This window comes from Taudactylus pleione, unplaced genomic scaffold, assembly GCF_031769625.1.
Source record: "Taudactylus pleione unplaced genomic scaffold, aTauple2 ptg000170l, whole genome shotgun sequence".
NCBI lineage: Eukaryota > Metazoa > Chordata > Amphibia > Anura > Myobatrachidae > Taudactylus > Taudactylus pleione.
This window is the reverse complement of record NW_028284572.1, coordinates 6,623,473-6,649,567: the sequence shown is the minus strand read 5'-3', so window position 1 is coordinate 6,649,567 and position 26,095 is coordinate 6,623,473. Positions and strand designations below refer to the sequence as shown.

The 26,095-nt window shown below is 45.7% G+C and overlaps 1 protein-coding gene across 2 annotated transcripts in view; it reads left to right on the top strand.

Moving 5' to 3' along the window:
- Positions 1–18,199: 18,199 nt before the first annotated feature.
- The window catches only part of GUCY1B1 (guanylate cyclase 1 soluble subunit beta 1), a 97,840-nt gene continuing 89,944 nt past the window's right edge, over positions 18,200–26,095 (top strand). The window contains exons 1-2 of one of the 2 annotated variants that reach the window (XM_088475358.1): positions 18,200–18,371; positions 23,020–23,093. In XM_088475358.1, coding sequence (XP_088331484.1) covers positions 18,369–18,371; positions 23,020–23,093 — 77 coding nt within the window. In that variant the 5' untranslated portion in view covers positions 18,200–18,368. Of the gene's footprint in view, positions 18,372–23,019; positions 23,094–26,095 lie in introns of those variants that run through there. The other variant, XM_088475359.1, reaches the window with a different exon arrangement.

The following is a 26,095-nucleotide window of genomic DNA, read 5'->3' as shown; positions in this document are numbered from 1 at the left end:
CCAGTATGCGGGAAGCAATCGGGAAGCCGACTGCCTATATACCGGCAGCCGGCTTCCCGAATGTCTTATCCCGGCATGGGTGAAATGGCGGGCGACTACATCTACATCTGCATTTCCCTGATGCCGGGAGACTGGCGCCCGGCATCACGATCGTAGTGATGCCGGGCGCAGCGAGCGGACAGCCGCGGGGGGGAGGGTTAGATTTAGGGCTCCCGGGGGGGACTTAGGGTCAGGCACCCCCCCGGGAGGGTTAGGGTTAGGCTAGGGGGTGCTAGGTTAGGCACCCCCGGGGGGGACTTAGGGTTAGGCACCCCCCCGGGGGACTTAGGTTTAGGTAGCGGGGAAGGGGGTGGTTAGGGTTAGGCACTTAGAGGGGGGATTAGGGTTAGGTACTTGGGGGGGAAGTTAGGATTAGGCACCCCTAAGGAGGGTTAGGGTTAGGGGGGTTAGGTTAGTGGATACTTACCTATCCACGATCGGGATTTCCAGCGCTGTCGGGCTTCCGCTGCATCGCACTCTGCTCCTGTCGGGCTGCCGCTGACGGGAATTGAACCGCCGGCCATGCGGCTGGCAGTATTTCATACCCATTCCCTGTATGCAAAAGGGAAAAATTGTCCTGTATGACAATGACTGCTTGCTGAGTAAAAGAACAGTAGTCATTTGCTGTATAAAATATGTTTATTTTTTGCTTGGTAGAGCATGGTTATTGCTAGGTACATTACTCATATTGTACCTCCCAAATGTCCCGCTTTTCATAACAGAGCAGGGGGTGAGTAGATGCCATACACACGGTATCTATTCACAGTGTGTGGAGAGCCTGGGGGCAGCCCAGTATTTCAGAGAGTGCTGGGCATGCACCCTGAGTGATGAAAACAGGAGTGTGCCATGGGACTATGGGCCTGATTCAGAGCTGAACGCTCTGACAAGAGCGCTCGCTCTGAATCAGGGCCCTCCTACCTTTTTTTGGAGCGTCCTCATGGACGCTCGCATAGCTGTAGGTTACCACCCACAGCTATAGCGAGTGTCCATGATGATGGTCGCGATGGTCTTGACCATCACGACCATCGGGCTTGCGTCGGAGACCCTGCGTTAGGGTCTCGCTGCCGCAAGCCCTGGAGTGATTTTGGCTCTATCAGAGCCAAAATCACTCCCACTGACATCACTAGTGATGTCAGTGGGGCCGGCTTCAGACGGTAGGCGTTCCCATGGGAATGCCTCCATCTGGCAGGCACGCCAGATGGTCTCTGACCATCGCGACCATCACCCGAGCGGTCGTTAGAGCTGTGGGTGTAAACCCACAGCCTAACGAGCGAAACAGAGGCGGGCAATCTTCTATAACAGGATTGAAGAACAGTAAATGGTGCCTACACACTAGACAATGGGCCTAATTCAGAGCCGCTCGCAATCGGCTCAATGTTTGGGGACTGCACATGTGCCATGTCCAGCGTGCACATGCGCGAGCCCCGATGAGCGAGCGAGCTTCAGTCGCTGCGGTGCTTGCTACAAGACGGGACGGCTGTCGATGGTGAGTGACAGCTCGCCCCATTTTGTAGGCGGGCAGGGGGGGTGGCTGCACAAATACAGGCGTTCCCTTAGGAACACCTGGCGTTTGTGGGAGGACCTACTGACATCACTAGTGATGTCAGTAGTGGACTCCCTGCTCTATGAGAGCAGGGAGTCCACTCGGGCTTGCGGCAGCCGAGACCCTACCCCAGGGTCTCGTCGCAAGCCCGATGGTCATGATAATCGCGATGGTCTCCAGCCCGCTTGCACAAGCTGTGGGTGGACACCCACAGCTTTGCGAGTGGCCTGGAGAAAAAATAAACGCCCACAAACCATGCGAGCTGCCTGCGGTACCGAGCGGGTCTGAATCAGGGCCAATGTGCGCACGATGCGATAACGTGAATGATTTCCCTTGAACTCTCCCCTGCAGCTCCCCAGCACTCCAGGACACGATGTGCAGCAAAAACTGCACAATGTGATACAAGATCTATCATGCACAATCTAAATATTTGCATATCATTAGATAGTGTGCGATATCAGACAGATGCAAGCACGGATCATGGAGATCCGTGATGCATGCATATATGTTAAAAAAAATTATTGAAAGATGCACACACGGATCAGTGAGATCTGTGCTGCAAGCATCAAGACACAGATGCACACACGGATCAGTGAGATCTGTGCTGCAAGCATCAAGACACAGATGCATGGACGGATAAGTGCGATCCGTCCATGCATCTGTTAAAAAAATTAATAAAGTGTAAATTTTTTTAAAAAATTACTCGCCCCTCCCCCTCTAAAGCACAACCAGCCCCGGGCTATTCACAGCCGGTCCTGGTTGTGAAAATACAGGGGACAAACGACGTAGGTGTCCCCTGTATTTAGCACAACCAGCACCGGGCTCAGCCAAGCCGCTCCTGGTTTTGGAAATACAGGGGACAAAAAGAGCAGGGGTCCTCTGTATTAACCATAACCAGCACTGAGCTCTTTCTAGCAGGGGACTATTGCCACAGCCAGGAGAACCTTTTCACCAGGTCCCCCAGCGAAAACATTACCACTGACCGCTAGTCAGCCCAATGAAGGGGTACCCCTCTCCAGGGTACCCCAGGCCTAGGCTGATAGCCCGAGGCTATCTCCGGCAGCCCTCGAGCGGTTGGTGCAAGGTTGATAGTGTGAAGTGTAGTGCAAATAATAAAAGTTAAAATATTGTCTTTTGCAGTAGAACTACAGGTCCCAGCAAGCCTCCCCCGCATGCGGGTATTTGGAGAACCACAAGTACCAGCATGCGGGGCATTATGGGCCTGCTGGTACCTGTAGTTCACCTGTAAAAGAAATATTAAAATAAACACAGGGCACACACACCGTGATAGTATAAGTTTATTAAAACATTCATGCACACTCACACTCAAACATTCTAACCTAGTATCCCTGAAGCCATTCATGTCCACTTCTCCAGGTAGTAATCCACGGATACCTGTAAAAACAAAATATCATACCCACCTCTTCCTGTGCGTGGATCACGTCCTCTTCGTTCCAAAGTAGGCATCTAGGGTCTTGACAAAATTAAAAAATTAGCGGTTCCCACCTTTGTCTTCAAAAGTGGGAACCACTAAAGTAACCCTAAGTTACATTAGCGGTTCCCACCATTGATGCTTGCATCATGGATCTCCCTGATCCATGCATGCAAGTGATGTCGGCATCGTGCGGGTCCAAACAACATATCGAACGATATGCGACCGGATCATGTACGAAATCGACAGGTCTTGCCTGCAGTAGGCAAGATCTGAAGATACGACGTACGACCTGCGGGTACATGCATCGGCATCGTTATCGTGAGTGGACACGATTTGCACATATTATGCACGATTTGCCGTTCCGATGCGTGAAAACCGGCCAGATCGTGCATAATATCGTCTAGTGTGTAGGCACCTTAAGCTATTTAAAGTAAAACAAATTAAATACTGGCTTGTATCACAGTACACACAGGACATATTAATCCTCTTACACTGTTGAGAGCTAAGGAGATTTAACATACATAATTACACAATATACATGATATACACTTTACTATATATAACTACAGAAAACAAAGTTATTTACCAATTTGCCTTTAGAACACTCTGGATTGTTTTGGTGCATTGACTCTTATGCTGGGTACACACTTGGTTAACAGATCGGCTGCCAACCGACCCGTCGGCAGACAGACCAATTTGGTGTGCATACACACTTGCCGACCAACCAACCAACCAACATGTCTGGCCACAGGAACTGGTAATGAAGTCATTGTTGATGGTTCTTGCGGCCAGTATATGGGTCAGTCAGTCGGTTGTCCATGCACGCAGGCAGGTGTGCACGATATAAAACATCTGCCATGCTGCACGCCCGACACAATATATCTGTGCACTAAGTATATTGGGTGTAGACACTTCACAATGGCCAGAATGATATATTGGCTGTAAAGCGATATATCAGCCAGTGTGTACACTACATTAGGTCTCCGAGGTGTGGCACACTCGTGTCATCTGCAATGTGTCCCATAATTGTTGAAAATGAGTTGCTTTAATGGTTACATTTCTGAAACATTGCTAAGACTTTCACATGGTAACCTACACTTCTCACACACCTCCAGGCCTGGTAATTGTAAAGGAGGTGGGGTAGGAATATTACTCTCCCAATCTTTCACATACACAATTCTCCCACAGAAACCTTCACTCACATTTACATCATTTGAAGTACATTCTATCAGGACTTTCACCCCTTTCTCTCTGCGAGTTGCTGTTATCTGTCGCCCACCTGGGCCACCTCAACAATTTCTGGAACACTTTTCTGCCTGCTCCCTCACTTTCTATCCTCAGACATCTCCACCATCATTATGGGTGATTTCAATATCCCCATTGACAGTCCACAATCTCCTCATGCCTCCAAACTACTCTCTTTAACATCCTCTCTTGGCCTCTCCCAACGGACTGACTCCTCTACTCATCAGGAGGGCCACTGTCTTGATCTTGTAATCACCAGACTATGCTCAGTTTCTGATTTCACTTATGCTCCTTTCCCTCTCTCAGATCACAACCTTATCAACTGCACACTCTCCTCCATTACATCAACATCATTGAAATCAACCAAACCTAAACCTAAAACCCGTAGAAATATTAATGCTATTAACCTTCAACAACTATCTACCTCTCTACAACAACAACTTTCACCAATTTCTACATTCACTTCTCCTGAGACTGCTGCATCACACCTAAACCAGATTCTAGAAAAAGCCCTTGATGAAGTAGCTCCAGCTACCCATCACACACCACGTAGAGTTAGACGTCAACCGTGGCATTCTAGCTTAACAAGGCATCTACAAAAACTCTCGCGTAAAGTTGAACGTCAGTGGTGAACGTCTCATACTCCAAGTGACTTCCTCACATATAAGACTATCTACAACTGTTATCGTACTGCTCTGGACACTGCCAAACAAACATATTTCCAATCTCTAATCTCTGCTCAAGCTTCTAACCCCAAGCGACTTTTTAATACATTTAAACTGCTTCTTACCCCTCCATCACCCAAACCACCTGCTACTATCTGTGCACAAGATCTTGCTTCCTATTTTAGGGACAAGATTGATAAGATCCGAAATGAAATGGTAGGCTCTTCCTCAGCTAGTGACCTGCTCAATTCCCTACCTGAACCCTCTGGCACATTCTCTTCATTTGATCTCACAAACGAAGATGAAGTATCTACACTCTTATCATCCTCCTACTCTATTACCTCTCCTCTAGATCCTATACCCTCACAAATCAGTAAAGCTCTGTCTCCTGTGCTTATCCCAACCCTAACTAAAATCTGTAATCTCTCTCTCTCTACTGGCAACTTTCCATCACTGTTCATTACTCCCATTCTGAAAAAACAAAATTCTTACCCTAATAGTCTCTCAAATTACCGTCCTATCTCCCAGCTCCCATGCCCCTCCAAGCTACTTGAGAGACTTGTCTACACCCGCCTCACACACTTTCTTAACTCACACAACTTGTTGGACCCACTTCAGTCTGGCTTTCGTTCCCAACACTCCACAGAGACAGCACTGACTAAGGTAGTAAATGATCTTGTCACTGCCAAGGCTAAAGGCCATTACTCACTCCTAATTCTTCTAGATCTCTGCTGCTTTTGACACTGTTGACCACTCTCTTCTCATACAAACATTACAATCCCAAGGTCTTAAGGACACAGCTCTTTCTTGGTTTTCTTCCTACCTATCTGATCGCTCTTTTACTGTTCGTTTTTCTGATTCTGCCTCTTCTTCGCTACCTCTATCAGTTGGAGTACCGCAAGGCTCTGTCTTAGGTCCTTTACTATTCTCAATCTATACCACCTCTCTTGGCAAACTAATCCGCTCTTTTGGATTTCAGTACCATCTGTATGCGGATAATACTCAAATCTACCTATCCTCTCCAGATTTATCTCCATCTGTATTGGTCCGTATCACTGAATGTCTTTCTGCCATTTCATCTTGGATGTCATCTCGCCACCTGAAACTTAATATTTCTAAAACAGAATTAATTATATTTCCACCGGCCAATAACAGTTACCAACCTGATCTCTCTATCACTGTTGATACCTCGACCATCCACCCCGCCCCACAAGCTTGCTGCCTTGGTGTCATCCTTGACTCTGAACTGTCCTTTGTTCCCCATATTCAATCTGTCTCAAAATCATGTTATATACATTTAAAAAACATATCCAAAATTCGACCATATCTCACACAAGACACTGCAAAAACTCTAATCCATGCACTTATTATTTCCCGCATTGACTATTGCAATAGCCTCCTTACTGGTCTTCCCAAAAACAGGTTATCACCATTACAATCCATTATGAATGCAGCTGCAAGGCTTATCTTCCTTGCAAAACGTTCTTCTTCTGCTGCCCCACTCTGTCAGTCCCTCTATTGGTTGCCGGTTTTCTACCGTATTCAATACAAATTATTTTCACTTACACATAAGCCTATTAACCAAACCACACCAACATACATCTCTTCACTCATCTCAAAATATCTCCCAACCCGACCTCTCCGCTCAGCACAAGATCTGCGTCTCTCATCCCCATGCATTACTTGCTCCCATTCACGGTTACAGGACTTTCTTCGCTCTGCACCCACTATATGGAATAACCTACCTCGCACAATAAGACTTTCCTCTAGTCTCCAATCCTTCAAGTGTTCCCTGAAAACTCACCTCTTCAGGCAAGCCTATCAGATTCCAGAACCTCCCACATAACCCTCATAGCTTCCATATCTAATTACATCCCCTTTTACAGTCCACACACAATCTCACACATCGTCTTTCTCTCACATCCTCATGACATTTGGTCGACATTCCTGTGTGACTGGATCATGCAGCCAACCAAGAAACTGTGCATTCTGGTTGGACCAAAATGCAATATATAGCACCTATCCTTGTGTATCAATGCCTATTTCCCTATAGATTTTAAGCTTGCGAGCAGGGCCTTCCTACCTATATATCTGTATGTTATTACCCAGTTTTGTTCTATTAATGCTTACAATTGTAAAGTGCAACGGAATATGCTGCACTATATAAGAAACTGTTAATAAATAAAATAAATAAATAAGACTTCTCTATTCATGTGAAAACTCTGACATGCCTTTTTGTGGACCAAAGAAGTGCTATATCATGCAAACAAATGCAAACATTACTGATACACTCACGCAGTACATTTGGTGCCCACTATTATACCATACTCCATCACAACCATCATCTTACATATTCTTTCTCTGAATCAGGACCGTAACTAGGGATCTGTGTGCGGTGCTGCTGCTCAGTGCCCAGTGGGTGGCACTGTCACTGCCACATTTGGCTTGCTGGGTGCTGAAAGGCATCCTGCAGCCTGTAGAGCTGTCCAGAGTGTCATTTGGATGCTCTGTGTGCTCCTCTTCTTACTGGTCCTGACAGCCCTTCCCTCCTCAACCTGACATCATGATGTCACATGTTTGGGGGCGTGGCTTACACAGGGCTTATTTTACACCTACTACAGCTCTGCTATGAATTACGTACACATAAAACTTGTTTATTCATACATACTGTACCTGCTTTTAAAAGATTTGGCTGCCCATTTAATTGAGCAGTCATTTACACAAGGTGTACTTAAAAGGTGTCCATTCAGAGTATATAGGGATGATTCAGAGTTACACGCGTCTGCCACAGTTGCATGCATGGTAATATATGCGGATCTTCGCCTGTATGCACAGATCTATGGGGCCACACTGCCCCCATCCATTTCCTTAGGAAAGTAGCTGTCATCACTATAAGATTCAGCTACAACAGCCCTATACATGATGCAGGAGATGTGTCTGAAATCAGACTGATCTCTGTGTATGCTCAAATCACCAAAGCCCATAGCTGGCTACTTCCTGGCTGCCCACTCTTGGGTGATGCGATAAAGGGGGTGTACGTGGCGTGGTATAGGAGGCAGTATTTGGGTGTGGCAGCACGATTGTGTCATTTTTGCCATGCCCTGCTATACAATGCAGATATTACCGTCATTGTATAGTGGGGGGGCATTACTATGATGTCGTGAATCATGTCAACTGCCGCCTGGATCGCCTGCTTCACCAAGTAAGTAGGCGGCAGGGGGCAAGTGACGGCTGGCTCCAGGAGACTTTCCCATTTTTCCAGGCGGCCCGGAGCAACACCCAATTTTTGTGAGCCTCCCGACTGTTGCGGTGTAGGTATGTATGCTGTAGCCTTCAGAATACTTAATCTACATGCAAACTCCCTGTTGCCACCCAGTTGCTACCATTCAACCACAAGTCGAGATGAGACTGAGAGTGTACGACTTTGAATCACCTGTAGTTACTCATAGCTGCACATGCTGGGCCACAGAGCATGTGCAGTGCTAACAATTGCAAGATCTACCCACAAAATGGAGTTGCCTGCAATTCAAATCCAGCCCCTATGTGAGCAACACCGATTAAAACTTAGGGTATCGTTAATAACATTTATTTTTCAAATATGAGCGAGGGGGGAGATGGCAGAGGAACTCCCCCCCCCCCTAGCAGCACAATCTTGCCCTGGACCCCTAGATTATTGCATGCAGCCCTATGGGGCTGTAAAGAAAAATATCAAGGAGTCCGGCCTGTACCATAAGTGCAGCAACTAGCCTCACTTACTTACAGGCATGAGAGTATAGAATTACCAGTTTCTAGAGCAGCAATTAACATACATTGGTGCTCTGTGGCTGACAATGTGTGTACATTATGGGCCTGATTCTGAGGTGGGAGTAAAGCAAAAAGGAGCAAGTAACTGCGCATCTTGGTAAAACCAAGCTGCCCTGCAGGTGGGGCAGATGTAAAATATGCAGAAAGATTTAGATGTGAGAGGGGTGTGTCCAAAGTGAACTCTAAATTACAGTGTAATAATAGCATTATTGGACTACATGGAAAAGCAGCCAATATTTACCCTGCATGCAAAAAAAGTATGTTTGCACCCCTTGCAGTGCTGCATGGTTTTTCAAGGTGTAAAGTTACTTGCTTTTTTTTTTTGCTTTTTTCCCATATTAGAATCAAGCCCTATGTCTGACCAAGCACAAATTGTTACTCTGTTTACACAATGGCAGAATGTAAAAGTTAGTTGAATAATGTGCACCTATTTAATAGTCACATTGCTGCTTACTTGCCTCCATTGCATACCTCTGGAAAGTGCCAATTGGTGCAGTGCTTGTACTGCTTATAGCAATAGAGGAAAAAGCAGGATATGGAATTGAAACAAAAAAATGCCCTGAACTGGTATTTAAGAAAGTCACTGTGCTGCTGACTTGATAAAGCTCTTTGTCATGTTATGCATCCCAGCTGCCTGCTCAGCTGACAATTGGCTGGTGTTCAAAAGTCAAGATAGGAAAAAATGTTTCACACTTTGGCTGGCAAAATCATCTGCTGGAACTGTGAAATATTGAAACAGTTTGCAGTGAGAGATAATAAATAATATTAACCCAACAAAGTCACGTTCTTTGAGCCTCTGCAATTAATCTGATTATGAAAATAAGAAAATGGACTAGTAGCCCTCTCATCAGATAACACTAACAAGCCATTTGAGTAATTTGGGTAAAAGATAAAATCAGTTGCATTGTTCAGACATTTTTATGTTTGAAATATTTTAAAAAATGTCATTCATATAATAGATGTTTAATTATACAGTAAGTAGACAACATACCCAATTATCATACCTCTTCTGTCCTCTTTCACTGAGTTGGGTTGGAGTCTGGCCCGGCTTAAGCTGGGTACACACAGATGGCTGATATATTTGAAATATATATATATTGGTCATCTGCTGGCGTGTATAGGTGACCCGCCGATCTCCCATACACATGCTGCAGGGACCCTGCCATGATTGACAGCTCAACAGAGCCAGCAAATTTAATTACCCACCCAGTTGAGCTGTCAAGCCAGGCACATTGGGCCGATGATTGGTAAGTGTTTAGTCAGATAGGTCAGCCGACACGTCGACCTAGTGCATACCCAGCATTAATGTTTAAGGAACCAACTCACAGATGACTATGTAAATCACAAGATACCTCGAGGCTGCCCAAGCAGGCCCAGTTTTTAAGTGGATTCTAATTGGATTTCACAAACCTTAAGGAATCATTTTGCAGACAATGTTTACATAAATATTAGGTTTTATTTATAAAGATCCAACATATTTTGCTATGTTGTACAGTGAGGCGATCATCAAACAAACAATGTACAAAAACATTAAAAAGATGATCGATGGCCCTGCAAAGAGTGGTGGGTTACATGTGATACAGTAGATAAGGTAGTGGAGTAACAATTGTATATGTGGGTGGGAGCACACGGTTATGAATACAGGCACTGTGCTAACTATGGCCCTCATTCAGAGCCGCTCGCTATTTGCGGTCGTTCGTTCTAAAACAAAGGGTGGCTATTCAAATGAACCGTTCGCTAATTGCGGTCTGTTCACGCCTCTAAGTCTGAACGAGCGAGCAAAACTTGCGGTTGTAATTTTGAAAAATACGCCCCCATGCCGCTCGCACCATACGTCATGTCCGCTATTTATTAGATTAATCGAGTACATCGAACAGCGTATGAACTGCTCGCTATTCTTGTGGCTGGTTTTTTCAACCGCTATTTTGCGAGCAGTTCTGAGTAAAAAAAAAACAAGTGACGTGGTGAATGACGCTGCTGTATTAATTATGCACTCCCTTAAAACGCCCGTTTTGACCTTTAAGCACGCCTGCGTTCGAATTCCACACCCCCGTTTTCAAGCACCATCCCCTGTTACCACCCACATACGCCTCCTTCTGTCACTCAAAATAGCAGGCATTCGCTACATAGCGAACAAACGATTTTCAGCTGCACTGACTGGTTCGCGCATGCGTATTAAAATCCGTACGCATGCACAGATGTGCGAACATCGGTCAGAACGAACGAGCGGCCGCTTACGAGCGGCTCTGAATCAGGGCCTATGTCTCCAGACAATTTTATATTACAGGTACAGAACTGTTTCATGACTGAGCCCAGTAGATGGATACTATTTAAGTAGACATATATTAACAATCCCATTAATCATTGCTTGGGGAAGAGTCGCTGAGAACCGTCATTAACAACGAGCAGGCAGCTCCCATGAGGTTTAAGTTATTAATCGTGTCAAACTAGAGAACTCATCAGTTTCCTTTCTGACATATATACTAGGCACCAGACTGGAAGTATGCTTGTTATTATAGTCACCATAGTGGTGGTATGCTTTTTATACATAGTTTGGCACTCAGCTTTGTACACTATAACTGAGGAAGGGTACTTGGCCAAAAAAAATACCCCTTGGAGAATTATTCATTAGTCCTCTTTTGCTGCATTGTAAACTAACCACTAGAATGGAGTCTGCACTGTATACATGCCACAATAGTTGGCTCTACTCTGTATGCAACGTACCACTCGTACTGTAGTTAGCTCTGTTGTGTATACTAATCACCAGCATTGGCCCTGGTTTTGGTTGGTTGGTATCAGAATGGGATTTGCTTTGTGTGCTTGATACAGAATATAGGTTTTGTATTGTAATTATCAGAGTCAGAGAAAGAGCAGGTAGGGATTTGCTTACATTTGCTTATTTGAGTACATGCAATCCATCAGCCTCAAAGAAGATAATCTTTATTGATAACCAAAGTTACAAGTTAGGCAGCAAATTGCATTTACAAAATAATCCTGTTCAGACTATTACTATAGGTCTATTCAAGTTAGAAGGTACAACACAGTATAGACAAAAATCTGTGTAGATCCTTACACGGGAGAAATTAAAATATGTTCTGTACAGCAGTTGTTAGGATTTGAGTTTGTTGTGGACCCCCGCTGGAAATAGGAGCAGACACTTGAACAGATTTAAATTGAAAAGTGGGTTTTTTAATTGGTGAACTTGCAGACATGTACACGGTTAAAATAAAGTCCAGAATATTAAGAGGATGGTGATGATTATATCTGTCTGTTATTACCCAGTTTTGTTCTATCAATGTTGACAATTGTAAAGCGCAACGGAATATGCTGCGCTATATAAGAAACTGTTAATAAATAAATAAATGATTAGAAACTGTAGCAAAGTATGTATAGGTAATGTCCAAGTAGTGGCAGAACTAATAAAAGTCTTTGTAATCCAAATGGTCACTGCAAGGCTGCAGACAGGATAACAGTAATGATTGAAACTGGTGAGGTGAAATCCGGAGAGGTAATGGAGTAATTAGAATAGCAGAAGCTGATGAATTAAGTGGAGAGTTGTACTGAGATGGCTCAGTGTAGAGAGCTAGGTAAATGGAGGCAGTGTAGGTCCAGGGTTAACTGTACACACAGGTCCTTTGGCAGGGAAAGGGTAAGCAGAAGGTGCAGGATGGTTCCAGCAGGAGACTGGGAGCAGGCAGAGCGGTGCAGGCTACTTGGAAGCTGGGATCGAACAGGAGAACAGGCGAGCACTCAAACAGGCAGGTTTACAGGAGTACAGGAACTTTCTCACAGCATATGCTGTGAAACACATTGCACTGGTAACTATGGGAAGCTCTGAACTCCCTTAAGGACCCAGTGCAGAATCGTGATAGGTCAGAGAGAGCATGTGACATGCCAGGACTGGAGCAACTAAGTCACATGACCAGAGGCAAGATGGCGGCACCCATACCAGAGCGGAATGAAAACACCACCAGGCCTACCACAGCCAGAATGACACAGTGCCTACCCTAGCTGACTGCACAGGGGGCTGGGGGGGTTGGAGATGACAGCACAGGGGGCTGGGGGGGTTGGAGCTGATTGCACAGGGGGCTGGGGGGGAGGGTGGAGCTGACTGCACAGGGGGCTGGGTTGAATCTGACTGCATAGGGGGCTGGTGGGGGTTAGAGCTGACTGCACAGGGAGCTGGTGCGGGTTAGAGATGACTGCACAGAGGGCTGGAGGGGTTGGAGCTGACTGCACAGGGGGCGGGTGGGGGTTAGAGCTGACTGCACAGGGGGCTGAGGGGGAAGGTTGGAGCTGACTGCACAGGGCTGTGGTGACATGGGCTGGGAAATGACGCTGATGCACACTGGGGCTGGGGTAATGGGGCAGGGAGACGCACACTGGGGCCGGGGGAATGGGGCTGAGAGATGCACACTGGGGCCGGGGGAATGGGGCTGAGAGATGCACACTGGGGCCGGGGGAATGGGGCAGAGAGAAGCACACTGGGGCTGGGTGAATGGAGCTGAGAGCCACAGGTGGGCCTGAGGATGGAAAGATGCAGGAGGTCATGGGGATGGGGAGGCCCAGGGGGTCCTGGGGATGGAGAGGCCCAGGGGGTCCTGGCAATGGCGAGGCCCAGGGGGTCCTGGTGAGAGACAAGGGGGCCTGGAAAAGGAGAAACATGGGGGCCTGGAGATAAAGAGACACAGAGAGCCTGGAGAACCACAGGGTGGCCTAGGGATAGAGACATTGGGGGGTCTGGAGTAACACAGGGGAGCCTGGAGAGACACAGAAGTTTGATCAGGGATATTCACATTTTTCTTGCACAAAAGCTTCTGGTACTACAGTATATATTATCTGGGTATGATGATGACATGGGTTATATTTCTACGTAAACAGGCATCTTCCAGACAATGTGATCTCCTACATGAATAGTGAATACTGGCTGAAGACGCTGCCCAGTAAGGGTCAAATTCCTCAGAGGTTCCCCGTTGCAGAGAAACCACCATATAGGTAAGAAAAGACTTTCAAACTGACTGGGGCCCACCAAGGTGACAGGAGCCGGGTGCTGCACTGTAGCATTAAGTGCAGCACTCGGCTCCTGACAGTGTGAGGGAGCCGGCACTGCACAGTGCTCACCCGTACTTCTGGTACCCCCCACCACACCGGGCCACTGGGGTTCGGGCGGCAAGGCCACACCCCTTCCCAAGTGACCACAACCCCTGTCCATGAGGCCACATCCCCTTTCTGCCGGCGTGCGGCTACGCCGCGCACACAAGGTCCCTGCCCACACAGAGTAATACCATGGGGACAGACGCCACTGGTGTTTGTGTGATACTGTTTTCTCTTCCAAGAAACAGTAACACAATATCTGACATGCTAAAACTGGGATCACCCATTACCAGATCTCTAGTTTCGCTTATGTACACTGCGTGTGTCTAAAAAGGGGGCAGGGCTTCAGAGAAAAGGGATGGAACCTCATGAAGATGGGGCGGAGCCTTGCGGCAACTTCCGTTTACGTCATTGTGGGGGTGTGCCCAGCACTCTCCGAGATGCTGGGCAGCCACCAGGCTTTTCCCTCCACTGGTGAACAGATGCTGTGCGCATACCAACTGCTATGCAGAACAGCGGTTTGTGCTCCCCCCAACTTCCCCCCCACTGCGTGACACTGCGGCCCGCGGGTGGGATTGCAGGACCATCCCAGAAAAATGGGACTGTCCCGTTGAATGCAGGACAGTTGGGAGGTATGCGTTAGTGTTAAGTAGGCATGTAAAAGCTCTTGCTGAGAGGCCTGAACGGCACCCTGCAGCCAGTAGCACTAGATCAGAGCCACCTGAAGTGTTCCTGAGCTGGTGGCCCTGCCCCTAATTGTGAAATCATGTCATCACAGGTTTAGGGGAACGGCCGGCACAGGGGGCAATGATGCCCTGTTACAGTGCTGTATATACATACCTGTAAATAAATGTAAAATATAAGATTAAGTTAAATGTGTGAAATTGTCCTTTACTGTAGTATGTTTTTTTTCTTGTATACTAATATAATAAGAAAGTTGTGTCTGTCTGTTTGTTCGAAGTTGGCGCAAAAACTACTGAACTGATATTCATGAACACTGCATCAATTTGTAGTGGAAACTCCTAGAAATAACTTGCACTTTGTTTCATCTCGATCTCTCAAGTTAAAGCTGAGCAATAACAAAAACAACATTTATTGATATCCTCAATGTAAGAGATGGCACCATGCGGGCGGTAAGGGGTGGGGGAAGAGGTGCTTTGGGCCCACATTCACGTGCCGGGGGCGTGGCTGCCCAGACGGAGGCGTTCCCATGGGAACGCCTACCGTCTGGGTCCGGCCCCACTGACACCACTAGTGATGTCAGTGGGAGTGCTTTTGGCTCTGATAGAGCCAAAAGCACTCCTGGGCTTGCGGCAGCGAGACCCTACCGCAGGGTCTCGTCGCAAGCCCGATGGTCGCGATGGTCTTGACCATTGTAACCATCATTTTGACCGCTCGCTATAGCTGTGGGTGGTCACCCACAGCTATGCGAACGGCCAGGAGGCCGCTCCAAAAAGCAGCAGGGATGGCCCTGATTCAAAGCGAGCGTCCGGCTCTGAATCAGGGCCTTAGTTCAGAGGTTTCCAAACTCAGTCCTCAAGGCACCCTAAAAGTCCAGGTTTTAAGGATATCCATGCTTCAGTGGCATAACCAGGGTATTTGGAGCCTTGGGCAAGATGAAGAGTGGAGCCCCACCCCCTATGTGCGAGCACCAAAAATTGGGCATGGTCACATGCCACAAGGGACATGGTCACTGAAAATGGGGCATGTCAACATTACACAAACCCCTTTCTTGTCACTCTGGGAACATTTCTTTCCATTCCATATGCACCTTAATGCCCTGAGTAGTAGTGCCCCTCTTGCAATGCCCACTGTAGTAGTGCCCCTTATCCAATGTCTCCAGTAGCAGTGCCCCATGTAGTAGTGCCCTTTATACAGTGCCTCCAGTAGTGCACCCTTATACAGTACCCCTTATACTGTGCCACCTATGCAGTGTCCCTTATACAGACCCCCCTATGCAGTGCCCCTTATACAGTCCCTCCTATGCAATGCCCCCAGTAGTGGTCCCTCTTATGCAAGCCCCAGTAGTGCCCCTTATACAGTACCCCCAGTAGTGGTCCTTCTTATGAAGGCCCCCAGTAGTGTCCCTTATACAGTGCCCCCAGTAGTGATCCCCTCTATGCTGTGCCCCTTATACTTTGCCCCCAGTAGTGGTCCCCCTTATGAATGCCCCCAGTAGTGCCCCTTATAAAGTGCCCCCAGTAGTGGTCCCCCTTATGAAGGCCCCCAGTAGTGTCCCTTATACAGTGCCCCCAGTAGTCATTCTCCCTATGCAGTGCTCCCAGTAGTGATCCCCCCTATGCTGTGCCCCTTATACAGTGTACCCAGTTGTGGTCCCCCTTATGAAGGTCCCCAGTAGTGCCCCTTATAAAGTGCCCCCCCGTTGTGATCCCCCTTATGCTGTGCCTCTTATACAGTGCCTTCCGTAGTGCCCCCGGCCAGTAGTGCATAACACACACAGACAGACATACACATAACACTGACTTGACTTACCTGAATCCCCGCTCCTGCTGCACCCGCTGCTGTCTGCTCCTATTTGGTTGTGATGTGCCACTGTTATAAGAATTATGATGGCACATTGCCAGCCTCGCTCCAAACTGGACTACACAGGGAAAGATTTATCAAATCTTGAAGAGAGATAAACCAGTGAGAAATAAATTACCAACCAAACAGCTCCTAACTGTCATTTTTCAAACACTGTAATGCACAAATTCTCAAACTCAGTCCTCAGCAGGGCCAGATTTACCACTAGTAACCTAAGCGGACGCCTAAGGCCTGGCGGGTCCCAAGGGGCATTTTAAGATGCTGCTGCTGGCACCGGCTGGCGAGAAGAGACAGCAGCAGCATGTCCAGAGCCCTGCCCCTACCAGGTGTGGGAGAGGAGGAGGTGGTGGAGTTTCAGGACAGGGCTGGTGAACGCTGGCCTCTGAAGTGATCGGAGGATAAGGAATCTTCCGATCACTTCAGAGGCCAGCGTTCCCAGTGATGCACTACGCGGTCACCCGCGGCGTGAGGACGCTGCGCGTCCGCACCTGTTGGATAAAGTTAGATCCAGTCAGCATGGCAGTGGGAGCGCCAGCCCGGACGAGGGCCGTGTGGAGTCAGGTAAGTACTGGGGGGGGGGGGGAACGACACTACTTTAAGGGGCATAACTACATGGGCACTACTTTTAGGTGCACAACTTTAAGGGGCACAACTACAGGTGGCACTGCATATGGGCTCCACTACAGAGGGCCCTACATATGGGCACAACTACAGGGGGCACTGCATATGGGCACAACTACAGGGGGCAATGCATATGGGCTCAACTATAGGGGGCACTGCATATGGGCACAACTACAGAGGGCACTGCATATGGGTTCAACTATAGGGGGCACTGCATATGGGCACAACTACAGAGGGCAATGCATATAGGTTCAACAATAGGGGGCACTGCATATGGGCACAACTGGGGCACTGCATAGGGGCACAACTACAGGGGGCACTGCAAATGGGCACAACTACAGAGGGCCCTGCATAAGGGGCACTACTACAGGGTGCATTGCATAAGGGGCACTGGTACAGGGGGCACTGCATATGGGCTCAACTACAGGGGGCACTGCATATGGGCACAACTACAGGGGCAATGTATATAGGCCCAACTACAGGGGGCACTGCATATGGGCACAACTACAGGGGACCTGCATAAGGGGGACTGCTACATGGGGCATTGCATAATGGGTACTACAGGGGGCACTACAACAGGGGGCAACTACAAAGGGCACTGCTACAGGGGGCATTGCATAATGGGCACTACTACCTGATGGGAGGGGTCATGTTGGAGGGTAGGTATTCAGATGGATAGAGATATAAATTAACAAAGTACCTAAGTGCAAAATGTACATAAAGTTATTTATTCCACTATACTATGAAACATAAATTCTACTGAAAACAAATAAACATACTTAAATATTAAATAATAATAAAAACGTTTATTTGGCTAACACATATATATATATATGAAATGGCGACCATTATACAGATAACACTACCAAATGTATCGTAAAATACCCTCACTTCTGCATACTAGGTCGCAAAATGTATAACTTTCCCTCCTCATTATTTGCTTTTAATGTCAACCAGATATACTTTACTTCTCCTAACGTGGTAGATTTGCATTACCCCTGCCTTGTCTATAAGTACAGGCATTCATGTAACAACCCTAGCTCCAGACTGTGTGGTTGCTGCAGCAACCAGAGCATCACAGTGAGGATGATGGCTCCTGCTTCCCCCTGCCTGCACAGCCACAGATCACATTGTTATAGAGCTGGTGCTGTTGTATCGTCTGCTCTGCTTGTTACAGAGACCCCACCACTATGTGAGCGCCCATTGGCTCCTGGCATCTGTCTGTCAGCCAGAGGCGGAGCCCTGTGCCCTAGTCTCCCCTGCTGCTGCTTCTGCCTTACTCCTTCATCATCGCATACATACATAGTGCTGCTGCAGAGCCTGTCACTGGGTAACATTTTCTGTTTTGGAAAGTGCACAGGGGGAGATCACTGACACAATGGTAAGTGCTTTGATTAGTGTAACATTTTATGAAGACAAGGTGGCAGTCTACAGTCTGTGTGACTAATGGCAACATATTTAATATTGATAATTATGAATAGATGTAACCTTGAGGTGTTCCTGTGATATGTTTCATGTGCCTGTGTAATGCCTGTGATTTCTGCAAAGCTGATAAAGAATCAATGCATTATAGAAGATATAATAAAAATATACAGTATGTGGGTGGATCTGTTATCATTTAAAGGCATTCTGTTTTTCCCCCTGCACTCCTACATACTGCATGCTTGTTCATATAATTAATACTATTATCATGTTTTTTCCATGGCTCTAGCACAGCTGTCCGTTGTCTTATCATATGTTGGAATGTTTTTCCACTGCAGAACATCATCACAGTGTTTTTTAGTCTCATAAAACTGCAGTAACAATGGATGCTGGATGCTCTGCTAGATAAGCGGATTGCTACACGAAATGCTACAAGTGTCATAATACTATTGCTTTAAATAGATTTTTATTCTCATTTTCCTGCCAAATTATAAGCAAATAAATACCTCGCATCCGGAGATGTCAGTAATGCATGAAAATGTTGGAAAATAGCTACGTTGCTTAGTTAACATGAATAGTTGGGGACGTTGTAATGACAATTTACATCAGGATGTTAGCTGTAATTATCATTCTGGAGAAGGCCCTGGAGTGAGTTCAAATGCGTCACGTTCAGCCTCCACATAAAGTGACAAGTGCTAGTACGTGTATATTACTTAGTGTATATACATATGCTTTTTTGATTGCAGCTGTGCTGTATATTCTGAATTGGGCGGTCAGTTATCAGTCAGTGATTACTGTCATGGTGACATTGCAGGAGAAAGGATACACAGCAATCAATGTTTTCATAAAGATTTAAAATTCTAAATTAATTACACTATTGTGTGTTCAATATTTTCCAGCACAAATCCCATTTTTTAATGAATAACCTATTGTGAGGTAAATTAATCTGTTTTGTATTGTTATTCTGCCTCTTTTACACCGACCTAAAAATCCCGGGTTGATGCACATCAACCCTGGATTTTCGGCGGTGTTAATGGATCCACCCGTGTCCAGGGACCCGGGGATCCAACTCGGGTACTTTGCAGGGTTGGCCATGGGTCATTCCCGTGCTACCCTAAAGTGTAAATGGCACAATCCGGGTCACAGTGACCCGGATTGTACCGCATGCCGCCTGATTGGCCGGCTTCAGTGGAGCTTGGAAATTAATCATCTCCAAGCATTCACTGCAACGTCGGAAGTGCACTGTAGACCCGACCCTGGTGTGAACGGCGCCGACTCGGCTGAGTCTGCGCCACAGTCTGAAAGGGCTTAGTTCTGGGTCTGAACCGGATTGGAACCCTGTTCCAACCCCCGGGTCAGACCCGGAGCATTAGTATAAAAGAGGTATAACAGACATATTTAAAATTGAAAAAATGCTTGCCCACAGTGCGATTTAGCATTTTGCGCTCTCATGGGCCTATATTTTACACAATTGTGCGTTTTTTTTCTGGAGAACAACGGATTGGCATATTGAGGGAGTGGGAGGAGTTGACAGGAGTTGGCGTCCCCTGCTTAATGAGGGCTCCAATATAGGATGGACATTGCTGTCAAATGCACAAACAGGAATTTATGTTTCTAACAAGATACTCAAATGATGTTCTAGAGGGGAAGATTGTGTTTTCCTAGTGAGGTAGGTGATCTCAGATCCTTTTTTCCCTTTTTTACATTTCCGCAAGATGTAGCAATATTTTAATATACAACATTGTATGATAAATTGAAAAAAGCACATTATGTGTTCATTTTATTTGAAAGAGATATAAAATCATACTTACCTGCCCTCCAGCAAGTGTCGGGAGGCTCCAGAATTGTCGGGGAACCCCCCCGCACCCAAGAAGAGTATCCACATCTCCCACATCCCGCCCACTTCCTAGTGAAGTGGGCAGGATGGGGAGATAAATGCTGAGATTCACGGCATAATTTCCGTGGCTCGCGGCTCCGTATGGAGAGTGCGGAACTAAATGACGCGAAAACATGGGGCCTAATGATGTAGTAAGTCGGCTCCGCCCCCCTTAGCAGTCACCAGTGTCTGCTTCCCGGGGAGCAGATAAATAAAGTAGGTATGTATAAGATTCCTTTTCAATTACTTGTGCAGTACATATAACACATCTAATGCACATCTAAGCATTGTCTACCTGTGTATTAAGGAGCTTGGGGACATAATGGGGGAAAAATCGCAACTTGTAATGCGAGATTCATTACAAGGGGCGAGTTTAGCAGAAGCCTGCACAGATCAGTGACATTCATGCAGGCTTCTCGGTGTTAAAAGTGAATTATAGTGTTAAAAAAAAAAAAAGAAATGACGTGGTCCCCCACCTTCCAAAGCACAGCCAGCACTGAGCTGTATGAGCCGGTCTTGGTTGTGAAAATATGGGGGGGGGAGACGTAGGGGTCCCCCATATATTCAACAACCAGCACCAGGCTCCTGAACCAGCCCTGGTGCTGGAAATACATGGTTAAAATGCATAGGGTTCCCCTGTAATTCCAGGACCAGCACCAGACTCTTAGTAGCGGGAGTGTAATGCTAAAGCAGGGGGATGCGCTTCATAGGGCCAAAGCATTCATCACCCCACACCAGTCAGCTGAGGCCGGCGCTTCCTCAAGAAGTGGGGATAGCCCAGGCTATGCTCCGCAACCCTGGTGGCAGTGGGTGCGGAGTTCATGGTGTACAAGTTAGAAATAATAATATTATCCTTTACAGGGGGGAATACAGGTCCCAGCAAGCCTGTCCCACTTACCAGATACTTGGAGAACCACAAGTAAAGCAAGCCTGGGCATTAAGGGCCCGCTGACATCTGTAGTCCTCCTGTTAAAAAGTAATATTAAAATAAAGACAATACACACACACAATATTGTAGTCTTTTATTACATACACACACACAAAATACTTACCTTTACTCCCTGCCACTACTCGGTACCCTTTACCAGTAGAATCCCCAATCATGGCTGTAAAAAAAAAAAACACACCCCTTGGTTCAGATCCTCATCGATCCATGTAGGCATCCAGGGTCTTGGTAAAATAATAAAAGGAAATACCCAAACCCACCGAACACAGTACTGTCCTATAAGAATAGTACTTCCCGAATGAGGGTTCAGCTGCGGTATTTCCCATAGAACTCTATGGGTGGACCGTTCATTGGCTGAGAGAGGCGAGCCCTCTGCCCTCTCAGCCAATAAAAGCTTCCCCCATAGAAAAAAAGAGGAAACTGGGACCGCTAGAATATCCAAAAATCAGTAATTTAATATTTCAGTGGAGATGTTGGTAAAAAGTATCAAACAAACGTGTGTATGACCCCGTCGGGAACAAAACACTATGACATGACAATGTAGCATATAACAATAAAATCATAAAATTAACACATAACATATATATAAAAAAAACAGGACAAACAGCTGACTTAACCCAATAGGGGCTACCACAAAATATTAAACCCTGTTGTGATAAAAAAGCAGGCCATCTGACTGCAGCAATTTAATTAGTGTATTAGTCAATAGCAGCGGCGGATGAAAATGGCACTATACTGTGAATCCGTATATAAAGTCAATATGCTATGTTGAACATAAAGTCTGTATGATCGAAAACTCAAATGTAAAAAATGTGATCCGTTAATACGCGGCAGCAGTAGGTTAGTGTGGATATTAGATCAATCCGTGTGCACAGTAAATCAGCTGTTAAAGGTGCAGTGTCAGAATACAGCCAATATCAGAACCACAGTAAAATTAAAATAATGGTAACGCAGCTGACATCTCACAGTTGTGAGCATGTATGCTGCAGTGTACCTGTATTCCTAATGAAAGCGGCTGAATGAACTCGTAGTAGCAAATAACACTGCAGGTCGGTGATCACAGTCCGGATCTGGGATGACACGCTGCTGTGGATGGAGAGGCCTCTGCTATATGCCGGATGAAGGGATCTGCTGTGGCTAACGTGTGTTGTTAATGTGTAATGCACACTGGAATGTTGTTCCGCTATTCAGCGGTGATGATAAGTCGGCTGCTGAGTGAAGGTACTTGTCAGTATAGTCCTGAGATTTCTGTTCAATGGTGGGAACCGCCAGGTTATTCCAGTGCATTCCCACCTTTGAATTCTATCGGCAAAATTCAACATCTTAGACAATCTTGATTCGCCGATTGCGACCCAAAAATGATCAGAATCCCCGATGCCGATCTGATCCGCCAGTCAGCGAACTAATGATTGGCGATTTCTCGGGGGATCGGCAAACTACAAAATGTTAAAAATCCCAGACTCACCAGTTCAGATAATTTTTGGCTTGGAATCAGCAAATTGAGATTTTGCCGATCACTTGACCTAGGCATCGGCAGAACGGGAATTGGCCAGGTAGATCGAAAACAGAAACATTGAAATTGATTGCAGATAAGAACCACTTGGTCCATCTAGTCTGCCCCTTGAAGCTCCTAGAGATGCTTGATGTGTGGCTAGCTTTAAAGTCTTAACTAGGTAATATACTGTACAGGCTCTGTTACATGATATTGTTATTGTTCTTGAATTGTTGTGGGGGTTTTTTGGTCTATATTTAATGTGCAAAATTTTCCTTTTTCTTTATTTTTAGTATGGATTTGTCAACCATGCTTTGGAGCTGCTGGTAATAAGGAACTATGGGCTAGAAGTATGGGAAGACATCAAGTAAGTTGTTTTTTTGTTTATTTTGTAATCAGTCTAGATTGTTAGTATTCAGATACAGTATTGTCATGTGGACTGTTTCAAGAGAGATGATGCATAAAAGCTATAATTCTATTTAGTTGGTCAGATTTATTACACTATGGCTTATAAAATGAGAATTTGTACAATAAGAACTTGTCTGCACAGACAAATAATGTCAATGCACACCACTTGAAGATTTCACCTACAGTGAGAAGTTTCATTTTATATGACATTTAGTGTATGAGTTAAAGATGTTAGGTCTATTTCTGCTGGAGTGGAAATGTTTTCATGCACATTGTTGTATGATTAAAGTAAATCATATACTTTCCTGTGGTGTTTCCTTAAAGCTAAACATTACCTCCATTTTATGAATAATTGTCATTGCCTGATTCTGTCACTGAATGCCAATGTTCTTTTTCCGACATGTGTGCTTTTAATTTGATGATTATTTCTCATCACATTTAAAATGTTGCACTTCTCAGGTGGACAAATGTGTATAGCCCACAAACTACTGCTGCAGGTTTAGAAACATCATGAATAAGCCACCAAACGTTACTCTCATTGGGATGTAAACTTTGGACAGATTAGGGCAGAGGTTCCCAAACTGTTTTGAATCACGGCGCCCCAGACTACCAGCTTTGTTTTCACGGCACCTCTAAGCCAAACGTTTGTTATTGAGAAATTCTGAAAAAATGTAGTAATGTAGTAAAGTGAAGTAAATTGTGCTGACCTGTCATCCTTAGGGTCAGTTATGTTGTGTGGACAGGTTTGCACTTCTGTTTGTTCACATATTTACATTACATTGACCATAAATAATTTGATTTGGTGCTGGACCACCAACCGGAAGCACCCCTGCAAGTGTCCTGGGGCACCAGGGTGCCACGGCACACAGTTTGGGAACCACTGGATTAGGACACAATTCAATTAGGTACTAGTTGGGCCCCGTGAATTACAGTTGCAATGCAATTCAAAAATTGCATTGATTTTTCAGAGGAAATTTGCGTTATTTTGTGCGCAATCCTCTGAGCAGGTGAAAAGGTAGGGAAAATCTGTATTTTATGATAAAAATGTCTTATTCATTACCGATCACAACTGCAATTACGCATACAATCGGCCGAGCGTGTGCGAACAGTCTAAGTGCAATCGGGATTGCGACTATGCAGACCCATTGCAGAGTGATTAACAGGAAGTGACCGTTTGGGAGTGGTGAGGGGGGGGATATGGGAAACGCAGGCATGTCAGTGCGTTTGAACACCGTTACAGGGGCATGCATAAATTAGCCACTGTGATGCCATATGCAGCATGGGCTTTCACTGCGTGCGCTGAGGTTAGCAATTCCTGAGTAAGGTCAGACCTTGTGCAAGTGTGTGTGAGGCTCCGATGGTACTCGATGTTACCGATGGTGTTGCTATTTTGTTAAGTATTCCGGATGCGTGTAAGGTAAAGTGGGCATCCGTATGTTTGGCTGCGACGACATTGTGATTGCACTCATTTGCATATTTTCGCAGTTGCGATCGCAATAGCGATCCTTACTAAACAAGGTCCACACTTTAGAACCTCTGGTACACCCCATCCAATAAATAATCACACACTTGGAGAGTCTTAAATAGCATAATTTGGCCAATAAAGACATGTAAGCTTTCAGTAGAATTTCTCTAAACAGCTCAATAATTGGTTACATGATGTGGAACAGGTATGTGGAGGTGTAAATGACGTGGGACAGGTATGTGGAGGTGTAACTGATGTTGGATATGTATGTGGAGGTGTAAATGATATGGGACAGGTATGTGGAGGTGTAAATGATGTGGGACACGTATGTGGAGGTAAAAATGATGTGGAACAGGTATGTGGAGATGTAAATGATGTGGGACAGGTATGTGGAGGTAAAAATGATGTGGAACAGGTATGTGGAGATGTAAATGATGTGGGACAGGTATGTGGAGATGTAAATTATGTGGGACAGGTATGTGGAGGAGAAAATGATGTAGAACAGGTATGTGGAGGAGTAAATGATGTAGGACAGGTATGTGGAGGTGTAAATGATGTAGGACAGGTATGTGGAGGTGTAAATGATGTAGGACAGGTATGTGGAGGTGTAAATGGTGTAAATGATGTAGGACAGGTATGTGGAGGTTTAAATTATGTGGGACAGGTATGTGGAGATGTAAATGATGTGGGACAGGTATATGGAGGAGTAAATGATGTAGGACAGGTATGTGGAGCTGTAAATGATGTGGGACAGGTATGTGGAGGTATAAATGATGTAGGATAGGTATGTGGAGGTGTAAATGATGTAGGACAGGTATGTGGAGGTGTAAATTATGTAGTACAGGTATGTGGAGGTAAAAATTATGTGGAACAGGTATGTGGAGATGTAAATTATGTAGTACAGGTATGTGGAGGTAAAAATTATGTGGGACAGGTATGTGGAGATGTAAATGATGTAGGAGAGGTATGTGGAGATGTAAATGATGTGGGACAGGTATGTGGAGGAGTAAATGATGTAGGACAGGTATGTGGAGCTGTAAATTATGTAGTACAGGTATGTGGAGGTAAAAATTATGTGGGACAGGTATGTGGAGATGTAAATGATGTAGGAGAGGTATGTGGAGATGTAAATGATGTGGGACAGGTATGTGGAGGAGTAAATGATGTAGGACAGGTATGTGGAGCTGTAAATGATGTGGGACAGGTATGTGGAGGTAAAAATTATGTGGGAAAGGTATGTGGAGGTGTAAATGATGTGGGGACAGGTATGTAGAGGTGTAAATGATGTGGGACAGGTATGTGGAGGTTTAACTGATGTAGAACAGGTATATGGAGATGTATTGATGGGAGAGGGGTTGTTGAACTTGCAGATGTGAGGTAAAAGTATTTATTTAAACTTTTTACAAACTTGTATTAAAACACTGAAAAAGGCCTTTATATGGTCCTGCTAAGTTGTCACTTTTTTGGGGTCCAGTATGGTTTCCTCACTGTTTCAT